This window comes from Mollisia scopiformis (genome assembly GCF_001500285.1).
Source record: "Mollisia scopiformis unplaced genomic scaffold LY89scaffold_19, whole genome shotgun sequence".
NCBI lineage: Eukaryota > Fungi > Ascomycota > Leotiomycetes > Helotiales > Mollisiaceae > Mollisia > Mollisia scopiformis.
This window is the reverse complement of record NW_017263599.1, coordinates 448,753-462,274: the sequence shown is the minus strand read 5'-3', so window position 1 is coordinate 462,274 and position 13,522 is coordinate 448,753. Positions and strand designations below refer to the sequence as shown.

The window sequence follows — 13,522 nt, the reverse complement described above, 5'->3', positions numbered from 1 at the left end:
GCCTTGTAGAGCATTTACTTTGTAGAGATGAAAGGCATATTGCATACATTTCTAACCACAAACTCCCAGCTACAAAACATAGACTAATCTCACATCACATGACACCCACCGCTGCCTGAATCTCTACCCGTGACTTCGCGCCACTCTCGTATTCCCTCTAAATTCCCCTCTTTTCTCCCCTTCCACTTCTTTCCTCAATTCTACCTGGAACATATCTCGAGCTTAAACGCAGTGATGGGTGGCTGGGACGTCAATTGTGCGATTTGTGGAGCCGGGTTTAGTGTTTATGATTCTTTCGCGGAAGACGGTGGCGAGGAGGACGGGTATGACAGGGAATTGTTGGGTGGGGGAGGTGAGTCCATTGTTTTTTCTATTCTCTGCTTCTCTACTTCTCTTCGTGGATTGGGATTTTTTCGTGGGATGTGATGTCAGCTGGTGGGATGCTTCGAGTGGAGTTTCAAAGGAGAAAAAAGTCTCGGTTTGGGGAGTCAAGAAGGTCATGCTTATGGGTGGGCGGAGAGAAGTTTTAATGTTGGGATGCCTCGAGTGAGATTCTGGTAGAGATAAATTTCGTCTTTGGGGAGCAAGGAGGAATGTGTGCTTCTCTTCGCAGGATGAAAGCTGACCAGACGGGAAGATCTAGAATGGCTTGAAAAGGCGAGAGTTATTGGGTTTAATCCCGAGGCCTTTAGCGTGCGGAAGTGAGCTCGGTTCTTCCACAAGAAGAAGACGGAGATAGCTAACATGTATAGGTGCTTCATCACAGGGAAAGGTAATGCTCATGACTATGTAAGTGCTCAAACAGTCATAGGGATAGGATGAATCCTGACATGAGGTATAGGGACGAATTGAATGCTCGCTTGGAGATGATCATAATGTCCCCCAACCGTCTCCGACCCATCATGGAAAAGTCGGTCTAACTGTGTACGTTCAATTATCAACCAAGTATGTTTTAGCTAACACCAAAACAGTTACTCAAACTACGACCCTAACGAACCCCTCGCAGTTCCATTCCATGAAGACTGTTTTGTTCTCCTGTCTAAAGCTATCTACTACTCACTGCATGGTAATATTCCCCCCAATCTTGGCAAAGGAGAAAAGATCACAGGAGAAGGCGATGAAGTGTTGGGCTTCGTGAGCAAAGATGTGTTGTATGCTGCGATGAAGAAGTTGTATGTTACGGATTCGTACGACCATTGTCTGTCGGAAGTGGATTATGCGGAACTAAATGTGACCACCCGAGAGCAGTATTGGGGGTGTATAAGGGGTGAAGAAGTCAGTTTGTTTTATTGTCTGAACTCGAGAAAAGAAAATCTGACAACACGACAGGCCTGGGTATCCAACCCTCTCACCAGTGAGCAACTAACATACTTCTTCTCTCACACTGCTCAAACACTCGGCTTAAACTCATCACCTCCTACGACACGTTCTAGCACCACGACCTGCAACCCAATTCCTCACAACCCCTTCAGCAATCTTCCCAAAGAGCTGATCTCAGAAATCCTCCTCTATCTCCCCCTCTCCTCACTTAAATCCTTTGCTCTCTCAGGCCTAATTCCCTTCCGGCTAGAACACAACTTAGCATTCTGGCGCCGGAAGACAAATCTCGATTTTGCGTTCCTGTATGACCTCCCAAATTTGGAAGGAGAGAGAAATTGGCTGGCTGTTTATCAGGAGCTGCATCGACAGTGCCATACCACTACGCCCGAGAAATACACTGATGACGAAGGAGAAGAACGCATTGTCCGAGAGCGAGATCAAAGCTTGGTATTGGGGTTGGCGAATCGGAGACGAGTATGGGGGATTTGTGAACAGATTGTGTCGGTTTATCTGGAGTGTTTGAAAAGTCTTATGGACGATGATGGGGATGAGGAGAAGGTGGATGTGGAGGTTGTGGAGAAGAGTTTGAGTTTACAGCTGCCGATTGTTGGGAATCCGCTGAGTAGTGATGGCAAGTCGATTTCGACTTTTTTCATCTCTTCTTGGGCTGAATTGTCGAAGGAGTTGGTGTTGGCGTTCTTCTTTGAGGGGCGCAGTAAAGAAGCAAGGTTACGTGGCGTAGAGGCCCAAGGAAAAAGATTGTTTGGGGAATTAGGTGGGAGAATAGCGGAGGTCGCTGTTGAGGATGGAGCACGGATTGATGGATTGGTATTAAGTATCGTTGGAGGGTCGGAGAATGCTCTCAAAGATGCAACTATGGGTATTGCGGGCATTGAACTAATGCTAGACAACGGAACGAGCCTTAAAGTGGGTGAGCAGACAGGAGACAAGAGACTTCTGAAAGTCAACGGTGGAATGGTCGCTACAGGTCTTATTGGAGAACTTGGGGTAATTCCTTTTCTCTCTAACTTTATGGATGGCTGCGCTGACTGCTCCTAGAATGGTATCATTACACGTCTGGGTCTTCTCCAAGCTCCCGATCCCAGATCTACCAGTAAGTACCAATTAGGCTTCCTGATACCCTCTTAATCCCGAGTATTCTGGATGCTTACTCAATTCGAGGCTTCATTCCGCCCTCAAAAGCCGTCTCCCCAACCCTGAAACCACTCTGGCATACCTCCCTTCCCCCACAACATATCCACGCATCTCCTTACCAGACAGGCTACTGGACACCTTCACGCTCATATGACACAACCCCAATGTCATTCATACTCTTTTCTCCAGACGGCACATACGACCAACTATCAAGCTTGAGAGGCATTGAAAGCGATCCAAACATGAGGTGCTGGGGTGTCTCGTATAACATTGAAGAAGGGAAGAGGACAGGACCACGAGATAAAATGGACGAAGTAAAGATGTTCAAAGTCGACGGAGAGGAAGGCGAAAGAGTTGTCAAAGTTGAGGTTGGGATGAATAGTCTGGTTCAAGGGATCAAGGTATTATTTCTCACTCCCTCTCATTCTCAACTAAACCTCTCGTCTTTCTCAAAATGAAGTACCAGGCGACATTGACATCTAACATCTTACAGATCACAACAAACAAGAACCTCTTCGCATTCTTCGGCCATACGCAAAAGAACTATCACACCATCTTCCAAGAAACGGACACTGCTTTCATCGCAGGAATGTACATCAGTTGGGGGTATGGCGATGATAAACGACTGTGCTCCACAATCTCAATCCTCTCAGCCGCGAAACCAGGATATAAATATGAAGAAGGCAAGATTGAAGGAATACAGGATGCCACGGTCTGGAATCCAGAACGAAAGGTGCCGAGTCGGATGGGGCCGGAAGAGTATATTGCGGTTGTGGACGAGGGGGACTATGAGGAGTATGAGGGGAAGCATTGGTAAAATTTCATGAGATATGGATGCTGTATAATGGAGCTGAGCTGAGTTTTAAGACATACATCTTGTTGGAGGTTAGAACCGTTGTGCTCGCTAAGCTATTCGCCTCTATTCCTGTTCACTTTCATCCCAAATCATTCTCAAGGGTTTTGTTGCACGTCGCAGCAAACAGCAACACTTTACGGCTTATATAATAGCTATTATAAGCAGTCAAATACAACCTACGAATTGCTTAGGACCAATCAGATCTGGCAAGTATATTTTTGCATTTCGCAAAGGCTAATACCACAATTTCAAAAGCATTACAAAGCGTGCAATAGAAGACTGTACTCTCTTGGATACAATCAGAGCTTGAGATTGCTTATTGTTATATATCGTAGGATATTAGGCGTCTTTAGTAGTCAATTGTTGAGAGACTAAAGTCTTTAAGTGTAGCAGTTGATCACTTCTAATTACCCCCAGAGCCAATCAGCTCCTGAGATTCGACTTTGTTGCACGTCTTTCAATCTAAGCGTAAATGTTACGTTTAACGATTCACTTGTAGAAAGGACTAAATCGGTACTTAAATCAATCGCCTTGAGCCAATCAATTTTAGAGAACTGTTTTGTTGCGAAAGAAAGGAAGTAAGTGTTGAAGTGATGTTCTGGTAAAATTATTTGTTGTACATTATATATGTATTCTTGCCGTCTATTCTATATGTGCCCGCTAAATGCCATGAAATGATTGAACCAGAACGCCGCGCTATGCCTATCAGTTATCCTCCTAAACTGTGTCCAACACTCTTCTCTCCTAAGCTCTATTTTCCTCTGACTCCAAACCACTTACTTCCCCCCAAAAGGCGGCAAACTTGGCGAGAACTTACTCATCGCCCGAATCTTCGCCCCATAAAAGTAAAACGCAATCGGCGCCGGAATCATCGCAATACAAAGGAAACCCAACAAGCTCGTAGCCCACGCCACCCCCAGATTATGATACATCGCCGTTGCAAAAAGCGGGAATCCACCGCCCGCAAAGCTCCGCAGAAAGGTATTCGCCGCAATAGCCGAATTGGCGTTCCACATGTACACATCGATGATATAGTTCAGTCCCTGCAAGAACACCATCAGGATGCCCCAACCGATGGGGATACCAGCGAGAACTTGCGGCACCCAGGTGATGTGCGGGGACGACGTCCAGGCGAACCAGAAGAGGCCGATGGGGAGCAGGACGGCGCCTAGGATCATGGGGGGAAGACGCTCTTCGGGGATGACGCGCCCGTGTTTCTTCAATTTGCGGGCGAAGCGGGTTTTGGTGACGATGGAGATGGTGATGGCGCCAAAGAGGACGCCGATCATGATCCCGAGGAAGGGGAGCGCGCCAACGCCTTGGTTCCAACCGCGCTGTTCTTGGAAGGAAATGGGGTAGGCTTCGAAGAAGAGGTACAGGATACCGTAGATGAGGGACATGTAGATGGTGACGAGGAGCAAGATGGGTTCTTGGGCGAGCATCTTGAAGGGTTTGAAGAGGTAGGTGTGGATGATGGAGGTGATATCTACCGGGATCGTGTCTCGCTGAGAATGGACAGCCCAGTTTTGAGTCTCGAATCGGATCTTCGTTGCTCTGTCTTGAAGAACCTTGCTGTGTGAGGATTCGGGTACTAGGAAGAATCCAACGGTGCCGAAGAAAGCGGCCATGATCAAGGTAATCCAAGCAGTCCATCTCCAGCCCAGATAACTCTGCGTGATAAAACCGCCCATGATCGGCCCAGCAATAGGTCCAATGAACGTTGCACAAGCGAAGACGCAGACTGCGATACCGCGATCAACGGGGCCCCAGAAATCTGCTAAAGCACCACCGACGATGGCGAGAGGGGCAGAAGCGAAGGCACCGCCGAAAAAGCGACAGAGCATGATTGTGTAGAGGTTCTGTGCAACGGCAATGGGGATTTGGAAGATGGCGAAGCAGAAATAGCCGAAGAAGAGAGGAAGTTTGCGGCCAAAGATTTCGGAGCCTGGTCCCCAGATTCTATTTCTTGTTAGTTCTGGACAATTGGATAGAATAAGAGGAATACTTACAAAGGTCCAACAGCGAATCCAAACACGAAAAGACTTGTGCCAAGGGTAGAGACTTCAGTGCTAACGTGATAGAGCTCTGCTACGTCGACGGTTGCATTACTAAATACTGATGAAGCGAAGGTAACGCAGAAAGTCATGAAGCCAAGGGCTATGGTTGTTATCCATTTCTTTTTAACGGTCCAATTCATGGGATTCTCTGGGTCGTTAGGTCCATCCCATTCGATAAGATTGGGATCTCTTTGCTTGTGTGATGCGTGTTGGTGTAGTGGTGGTGCTGCTGTTCCTTGTTCGTCTCCTTTTTCGAGATCTTTATCTGAAGATAGGGTTGAATTGGAGTTATTATCCACTCTCGTACCGTCAACCAAGTCGATGCCATCGAACGTATCGTCGTATTGCTGTCTTGAGGCTAATCGATCGAGTGTTGCTTGGTGAGCTAAGATCTGTTGAGACTCGGGAGAAATGGGATCGTTGTCCATGTTTGTTTTCTTTTCTTCGAGAGGATCCATGTGTAAATGTCCAAGGCTGTTCTGTCTGGTTGGGACTTGTGTCCTATCTGTGTCGAAGGAAGACCGCATTATGCTTCTTGCTCAGGCGGATGTGATGGATGTGATATAGGGAAACGTGATCCAATCAAAAGTGGCGGATGGGAGATAATGCACGGGGTCTGAGATATTGCAAGGAATAAAGTGATAACGTTCTCAAGGTTGCAGGAGATGGTGTACCGAAGACTTTATCTCAAGTCTTTGCTCTTGCTGCTTTTGAAGGAAGTTGTCTGAAGTAAAGAGGCACTTACCATAACAGCGGAACGAAACATAATATAGCAACCCAAACCGTATTCCCAAAAACCATTATTTCCAATCACACTCGGTCTTTCGGTCGTAACTCTAGTAACCTCCTTCAATACGGTCTTTTCTAACCTCCACCTCCACTCCGCTCATGACGATACCTGCACTAGCACGCTTGACAGGTTCAAGAATGACTAATTCTCGAACGCGTTCCATGTGCGCCCACCACCGACCGTCTGGTTGTTGGGCGTTGCTGGTGGTAGTCAAGTTAAGGCCGAAGAGCGAGTAGTGGAGAAGGACATGCGGTGTTGGTGCGGGAAAATGTGCATTGGCGCCGAAAAACCGGCACGGGAGGACCCTGATCGTACATCATGAGCGAAGGTGGTGTACAGTAATCATCATCAATCCTCGGCAGCAAAAGTTGTGCATAGTTATGCATGGCATTGAGGCTGTGAATGTTGCTGAAGGTTGCATCTTTCTTTCTCACTCGTATCCTGAGCTCTGTACTCGAGTAATCCGAAATTCCCAAGGCAAGAAGAAGATTCGAATGGCCACCTGCTCAAGCACTTCACAATTTTCACCCAACAAACCTCAAAATGCGGCTCCTTCCTCACACTTTCCTCCTCAATTGACGATCATGGCGCAATATCGTCTTCACTATCCACCAACTTGGGCACCAAAGTCAACATAAAAGTAAAGTGATGACCCAACCCGACCCACGTTGAATTTTCCCCCTGACGTAAATCAGCGCCTCCTTTTCTTGGCGGTCGTCGGCGATGCTGAAGCGCGAGCACCGAGCCTAAGCGAAACGCAAGGCAAATCAGAACCATAGAACACGGAAGTCGGGCATTGATTACATAATTCTTGCTGAAAAGGGGATAAGGTCAGGTCTGCATATAGAGCGAATGTCTCAAGGGTCGGGTTAGTGGTGGTAACGCCGAGCAGCTGGATCGTATCCGTAGGAAAGGAAAGATTGTAAGAAACGGAATGTATACAACTCCGTATCCGTAGGAGTAGCAAAATGCTTGTTTCCAGGATGGATCCTGGGAGATGATCATTATTGGGTCTGCAAGACCAACTGCATGTGAGATAAGACGAAGGGAAAGAGGGCCGGACAACTGGATTGCTGATTGACTCGTGCCTCTCGCACGCTAGGAGAAGTTGAGCAGGTCTACTTTTTGTAGAGGTCTCACAAAGCCTATCGCACTTGCGACTTTCACAGTGTGCAGGAAATTATGGGAGAAGACTTATTATCACTACAGATTTTATTTACGCCCTTGGGCTGTCTCTAATCGTACAAGTCGTATCGCCACTCAACCTCAGAAGAGCGAAATCAATGCGACGCTATGCCATGTGATACGCTTCGAATGCAATGCAAAGTATATGCCCCATCCGCTAATGCCTTGCTATGTGTAGAAAGGAAATGAAAAGCTATGTCCTTGCTCAACAAGGTAAGCAATACAATGTACAGTATGAATTCCACATAATGCTCATGAAGGTTTCGGGCTTGCAATCGGAAGACAATGCCAAGACTTCATCAACAGTCCTAGAGCACATTGGCAATGTGCAGCAATAGTTTCTTGACCTTGCCATTGAGTCGAGAACAGTTAACTGCGGCCAGATGGCTCTCAAGCCTTTCCACCACGTCTCTTCGCTGACCTCCGTCCTCGGTCGGGGCCTGCAACAGCTCTAGGAGGAGGATGGTTATGCCCCTTCTTCCCACCGCGCTTGGGCTGAGAATTTCTCATGGACAAAGACATTTGTCCTTGACCACCGGAAGATCGAGATGGAGCCTGCGGTGCCTGGCCTTGGTTGGCGAAGGTGATATTACCTCGAGGCGCATTGCCAGACCTTACCAACGGACGAATGAATTGTTGGTCGTCGTCGGAATCTAAGCTGATAGGGTCGTTAGCTTGGCCTTTGATGCTGTAATTGTGTTGATTCGTAGGTTTGGGCGGAAGGGTGTAATCAACAGGTGCAGAAATAGCCCGGTTGCGGCTTGACGAATCCAGGTATTTCTTCAAGTTGGCGGTCGACCATGTATAATCCCCAGACAGAACGCGTCCTTGGAACAGGCCACATTCAGGTCCATAATGGCCACCACCACCGCAGGTGTAGCAATGTACTGGAATCCCACTGACAACGACAATCTCGTTAGGGCTAGGCTCGAAGCTTCGCCAGATCCGGGAACACTCGGTCTCGACGTGGTTGCGAGCACCGCACAAGTCGCAAGTCATATCTGCCTTTGGCATGGCAAGCTTTTCTGGACATTCATTCCGAGCATGGCCACGTGCACGACACTTCCCACATGGCAAATCGCGGGGACACATCAGCGTTGAATGCTTGCCTTCGACGTCGCAGATCAAGCAATTCAGAGCAGGGCAAGCGTCGCTGGTATGGCCAATCTTGGCACAGACGAGACAACGGATGGCGTTGCTGGCTGAAGGATAATATTTCTGTTGGAGGAACATGAGAGCTTCTCGCATCTCAGGGTCTTCAAGACTATCTTGCTCGCTATCCAAAGCCATGATATCGTGATTAGCTTCGAAGGCGGACTGGGCTATGTCCATGGATGTTGTTGCGCTATCTGCAGGAGCAACAGTTACTTGCTGAGCGAAGCTCTGTCCATCCAAGTCAACAGTAGAAGGAGCAGGGACAGCAGCAACCTTGGCAGATGGGCGACCAGACAAATTCCAAGTTGGCTCGATTTGCTGCATTGCTGCATGTATTTTGATGGCATCCGGAGCATCGGCTGTTTTCCGAACCCGTGGTGCATACCCAATCGATTGCATGTAATAGGTAGTCAAATAATGATTGAACGCCTCTTTGAGAGTACGTTGATCCAATAAATGCCAGTTCTCTTTATTTTCCTTCAAGAATGGCGCGACAAAGATATTAAAGGACATATCTTGCAGCGCGATAGGGATGCCATCGGTATCGAAAATTGGGGGTAGGGGATATTGTTTGCCGTTGCAATTATAGCTCAGGAAAACACGGCCCTTCTTTTTCTTGGGCTCTCGAGGATACCAGGTTTTACCCTTTCTGATGTTGGCCGAGATCTTTTGATATTTACCGAGATTGGGCAACGGCCAATGTTTGTATTCCATCAAGGCCTTTTTCGCGTCGGCATGAGCCTTGTCTCTCCTCTTAAGCTTGTTGTTAGCTAGGTGGGATTCCATAACCTCGGCGTAGATCATCTGGTCCTGCATTGTGAGTTCTGTGACCTCTCTTTTGGTGAGCCGTTTAGGATTGTTCCTGAAGTCAGGAGGGAGAGCTCGAGGAGAATGGACAATGCCCAGCTTAGCATCGTATTCTCTCCTAGCAATTCGATACTTGCTCAGAAGTGATAAAAAGGTCAAACGAGCCCGTTTGTATTTCTTTCGTTCATTCTTGTTTAACCTATTCTTCTGACCTGGCTTAAGTGCCTGAACTGGCTGAGGAGGTTTGGGGGCAGGACCAATCGATGCCAGCAGAGCAGGGCTGATGTTTGCTGGAATCTGCGAAATTCTGAGGTCTGCCTCGTCAACATCATCATCATCCTCCTCCGACTCTGAATCGTCTTGATCACTTTCCGATTCGTTCTCGTCCATATCGTCAGCCACTTTAGCATTGAACGCTGAGGTCGAGGGACCTTGCTGCTGCTTCATGATCTTGTCGTCCATCCCCATCGAAGCCGTGTCAGGTATGTTGCTAGCAGCGAGTACAGCTCGTTTGGCAGCCTTTTTCGCCTTTTTGTTGGATACCAACCAGTCGTTCAGAGCACTCCTGTAGACGCCTCTCTCTTCCTCGGGCAGCGCTGCCAGTCGTCTTTTGTTCAGCGGTCGGAAGGGTTGGGGTGGAGCTGCGAAACCGGACAGTGTTTCTGAAGCTGGTAGACCGTTGCTTGCATGCAAGCCAAGACCAGAATCGTCGACGAAGGCATCTGTGGTGTCGTATTCTTCTGCGCGAGTATTACGCATCCTCCTCTTCTTTCCGCTCTTATCATCTCTATCACTATTCTCAATAGCGATGCTGTGATCTTCGTCATCAACTGGAAGAAGGACCTGGCTCTTATCTTGAGCAGAATCTGTGTCTTCAGCTTCGCGTGCCTGGACAATGGGCTTGCCTTTCCCTTTGGCAGCGAAGGAGGTCCTAAGACCGCTCTGAACTCCTGTATTCCAGGTTGTTTGAGGGCGCGAGGCATCGGAGGAAGCTTGCATGGAGAGTCGACCTTCATCTGAACCAACTTCCAGCATGGTGAACGCCGAAGAATTTGGTGCAGGAGGAAGTTGTGAGAGATGGGCAGCTTCATCTGCTTGCGCAGGAACAGGTGAAATAGACATGGCTTCATCTCCTGTATGTGCAGAGCCGGATGGTTGTCCATTGTCCCTGGCACGCTTTCTTGATGGTTCATCATCGGAATTGTGGGTGTCGGCTTCTTCGTAGTCTCTCTTCCTACCTACAAGGGCAGTTCTCGAGTCTTGTTCCACGTCCGCCATGGTTGAAAGATTCGTGGAGCGGGCTGCAGAATCTGCAGAGTCTGGTCGAATATTCTCCATGTTCGAAAGTGAGGTAGAGGAGGCTCGAATGTAGATTATTCCTGTGGGGGAGTATCCATGGGCATGTGCAGGGTAATGGGAGAGAAAGAGGGACGCGGGGCTTTCTTTTAAAGGTCAGCGCGTTGAAATGGTGGAAAACCTTCAACGTGAATCTCGCTGTGCCAGCAGACACTGCGCAGATCGAGTTCTTCAATCCGTATGCTGTGCCAACTATTTAGAGTTGCACGGCGACTGAAATTGTGCAGTTGAAGGTGGTGGAATATTTTGAGGTGCGAGTTCGTTGATAATTTTTGAAAGTCGTACAGTAATCCCTGCCGCGCTAGCGATCGGAGTGCTGCGCAAACCCTGGTCAAGCCAGAAGGTCAACCTCAACTATCCCAAAAGCCTATTCATTCTACTCATCGACATCTGTCCTTCTACACCAGGATTTCTTTTATCTGAGCTTCTTATTCCTCAGGAGTTGCCATCCTGTTCCCTTTGTTCGTAGGTTCTGTTCACGTAGAGGTGAGCAAAACCCTTCTATCCCGCTGACGAGCGTCATCCGCCGCGAGGTACTGCATGGCAATATACACGTGCTCGTTCTTCAACGCCGTCGAGATCTTTATAGAGCTCTAAACAAGGTACTGACGTGTATCTGCCGCATTCTAGGAACTTCCGATATCCTCAGACCTCTTGATATCCTCTCTACATCCGCATAACATCGACACCTCGCTGCATACAACTACGCCCGCTCCCCCGAGCAACCCCATCCTTCAAAATTCCTCCTCAAACTACCGCCAAGCTGTCTTCACCAATCCTCCTTCCTCGCACCGTCTCCTACGACGTGAGCTCAAAACCCCCCCGTCCGAGCGGTCCGTACAGAGCTATGAGCGAGCAAAAGGTAGGGAGGCGGCGGCGATCGAGCAGTTTGTTGTATCAAGAACCACCAGAGACAATAGAGCATATGAGCGATCAAGCTGCTCTGCCAAACCTGAATGCAGATTGGGTCAATGCAAAAGGTCAGTCCATCATACAGAGACAATTTCGACGCTTCTTCCGCCTACCTCGGAGGCAAACATTCATTTTGTGCTAGCATAGCTGACTGGCTTCTACATAGGTGCCTGGACGATACATGTGGTTCTCATTGCTGCCCTGAAGATTCTATTCGACATTATACCCGGCGTGTCTCAAGAGACGTCATGGACCCTGACAAACATTTCCTACATGTTCGGCTCATTTCTTATGTTCCACTGGGTTCGAGGAGTTCCATTTGAGTTTAACGCAGGCGCATACGACAACTTGAATATGTGGGAACAAATCGACAATGGAGACCAGTACACACCGGCGAAAAAATTTCTTCTCAGCGTGCCCATAGTGCTATTCCTTCTCAGCACCCACTATACCCATTACGACCTTACGTACTTCACCATAAATTTTCTGGCGGTGCTTGGAGTCGTGATACCAAAATTACCATACGTGGGTATAGATCGTCTCTCAACAAATTCATAGCTGACTTTATAAATAGAGCCACCGCACTCGAGTGGGATTGTTCTCTGGAGCTCCGGAAGATAGGTAGCATTTGGATGGTCATTGCAGGCGTTTGTACGATATGTGGAGGCTTTACCGTTGTTTTTGGACGATAACAAGAATACACACTTGGCAGAAAATGCACAACGCAAGATGTATTTAAAACAGGAAAAGGAGTTTTTGACAAGTTTCGTGCATTCAATTGCAGCAGCTTCTTGGTGTCTTCGAATTATTTTGGGAATCCCATCATCATTGATATTGTTGTTCCCATTGGATCATTGGATTGGTATGAAGTCATGTAAGCGACCGGTCCCATATCTTTGACTTTCCGGGAGCTAAAGTTTTGACAGCTCGCACAGAAGTGAAGAAGTATACCGATTGTGGAGAGGCGCAAAATGGTACCACCTGGAAGCCATGGCTGTAGTTGGTATTCATTGGTTTCTTGATGTTAGTCCATTGCATCGCGCTCTAAAATTTCTGAGAGGCCATGAAATAGATTTGATTCCACTTGACGTCGTCCCTTGTTTCTATTTTTGAATGCATTAAAAGATTTTTCTAATGATGCCATGAACCATAGAATATTTCCTCCTATGTTGAAATTCTCGTCTAGTTTCTTTTAGCATCCTTGAAAGCTATTTATTCCCATCTTCCCCTCCAGTTCTCGAGTTTTTTCTTCATGCTACAATCCTACAACTACAACACATTACACAAATTACTTTCGTTAAAACCACACTCGTTCAACCCCCCACAACACATCCAAAATGCAATTCTCCAACTTCATCCTCGCAGCTGCTGCTGCCAGCGCCGTCGCCGCCAAGGGACACCAAGCTCATGCCACAGGCAACAGCTGGGGTAACAGCACCACCACTGCTACTGCCTACATTACCCAGACCGTCACTGCTTACGAGACCTACTGCCCCAAGAAGACCATCTTCACTCACGGTACCAAGACCTACACTGGTCTTAAGAAGCAATGGGTTACTGTTACTGACTGCAGCCCTGCTTGCACTATCTCCAACAAGGCTGGTCAGAAGCCAACCGTTGTCCCCGTCGGTGCCAACCCCAAGTACAACAACGGCACTGTCCCTGCTACCACGTAAATTCCTCTCTTCAGCTGTATCTCAACCTTCCACTGACAGTCAATACAGTACCGTCGCAGCTCCCGGCAAGACTCCTTGCCCTTGCGCAACCGGATACTTGAGCGCCACCCCCTCCGCCAAGTCCTGCATGTGCCCCGCTGCCGGTGCTGGTTCTTCCAGCAACTCTGGTAGCTCTGGTTCCAGCTCTGGTTCCAACTCTGGCAACTCGGCCAACTCTGGTTCCTCCAACTCTGGTTCCTCCAACTCTGGTTCC

At 48.1% G+C, this 13,522-nt stretch overlaps 6 protein-coding genes across 6 annotated transcripts; 4 read left to right on the top strand and 2 right to left on the bottom strand.

Annotated features, from left to right (window-relative positions):
- The first annotated feature begins 81 nt into the window (after window positions 1–81).
- LY89DRAFT_156806 (uncharacterized protein) lies at window positions 82–3,121 on the top strand. Its single transcript, XM_018205457.1, has 8 exons — window positions 82–352; window positions 638–701; window positions 753–789; window positions 842–924; window positions 972–1,275; window positions 1,330–2,328; window positions 2,380–2,434; window positions 2,503–3,121. Exons 1-8 carry the CDS (start codon window positions 235–237, stop codon window positions 2,931–2,933), a joined length of 2,091 nt encoding a protein of 696 aa, XP_018067673.1. The 5' UTR covers window positions 82–234; the 3' UTR covers window positions 2,934–3,121.
- Window positions 3,122–4,107: 986 nt separating this feature from the next.
- LY89DRAFT_591536 (MFS general substrate transporter) lies at window positions 4,108–5,816 on the bottom strand (the record flags this gene model as incomplete). Its single annotated transcript, XM_018209659.1, has 2 exons — window positions 4,108–5,290; window positions 5,341–5,816. The coding sequence occupies 2 exons, from the start codon at window positions 5,814–5,816 to the stop codon at window positions 4,108–4,110; spliced, it is 1,659 nt and encodes a 552-aa protein (XP_018067672.1).
- Window positions 5,817–7,411: 1,595 nt separating this feature from the next.
- On the bottom strand, window positions 7,412–10,915 carry LY89DRAFT_687475 (uncharacterized protein). Its single transcript, XM_018215510.1, has 2 exons — window positions 7,631–10,915; window positions 7,412–7,576 (listed from the first exon to the last, which is right to left on the bottom strand). The coding sequence occupies exon 1, from the start codon at window positions 10,445–10,447 to the stop codon at window positions 7,754–7,756; it is 2,694 nt and encodes an 897-aa protein (XP_018067671.1). The 5' UTR covers window positions 10,448–10,915; the 3' UTR covers window positions 7,412–7,576; window positions 7,631–7,753.
- Window positions 10,916–11,528: 613 nt separating this feature from the next.
- On the top strand, window positions 11,529–12,218 carry LY89DRAFT_737293 (Orm1 type endoplasmic reticulum protein; the record flags this gene model as incomplete). The annotated part of the gene is made up of 3 exons (XM_018220237.1): window positions 11,529–11,661; window positions 11,760–12,118; window positions 12,168–12,218. 3 exons carry the CDS (start codon window positions 11,529–11,531, stop codon window positions 12,216–12,218), a joined length of 543 nt encoding a protein of 180 aa, XP_018067670.1.
- Window positions 12,172–12,699, top strand: LY89DRAFT_687471 (uncharacterized protein). The gene is made up of 2 exons (XM_018215509.1): window positions 12,172–12,467; window positions 12,520–12,699. The coding sequence occupies exons 1-2, from the start codon at window positions 12,323–12,325 to the stop codon at window positions 12,591–12,593; spliced, it is 219 nt and encodes a 72-aa protein (XP_018067669.1). The 5' UTR covers window positions 12,172–12,322; the 3' UTR covers window positions 12,594–12,699.
- A 231-nt stretch (window positions 12,700–12,930) lies between these two features.
- On the top strand, window positions 12,931–13,517 carry LY89DRAFT_737292 (uncharacterized protein; the record flags this gene model as incomplete). Its single annotated transcript, XM_018220236.1, has 2 exons — window positions 12,931–13,265; window positions 13,318–13,517. Coding segments are annotated over 2 exons (535 nt in total), but the record flags the coding sequence as incomplete, so codon positions are not given.
- Window positions 13,518–13,522: the final 5 nt, after the last annotated feature.

What these genes read in the sequence shown, in the direction of transcription:
- LY89DRAFT_687475 (XM_018215510.1), bottom strand. Translation starts at nt 10,447, where the DNA reads ATGTCTATTTCACCTGTTCCTGCGCAAGCAGATGAAGCTGCCCATCTC.
- LY89DRAFT_156806 (XM_018205457.1), top strand. Translation starts at nt 235, where the DNA reads ATGGGTGGCTGGGACGTCAATTGTGCGATTTGTGGAGCCGGGTTTAGT. An exon ending in GGAATTGTTGGGTGGGGGAG is followed by an intron (nt 353 to 637) that starts GTGAGTCCATTG and finishes CCAGACGGGAAG; the next exon opens with ATCTAGAATGGCTTGAAAAG. An exon ending in GGAAAAGTCGGTCTAACTGT is followed by an intron (nt 925 to 971) that starts GTACGTTCAATT and finishes ACACCAAAACAG; the next exon opens with TTACTCAAACTACGACCCTA.
- LY89DRAFT_687471 (XM_018215509.1), top strand. Translation starts at nt 12,323, where the DNA reads ATGTATTTAAAACAGGAAAAGGAGTTTTTGACAAGTTTCGTGCATTCA. An exon ending in TTGGATTGGTATGAAGTCAT is followed by an intron (nt 12,468 to 12,519) that starts GTAAGCGACCGG and finishes AAGTTTTGACAG; the next exon opens with CTCGCACAGAAGTGAAGAAG.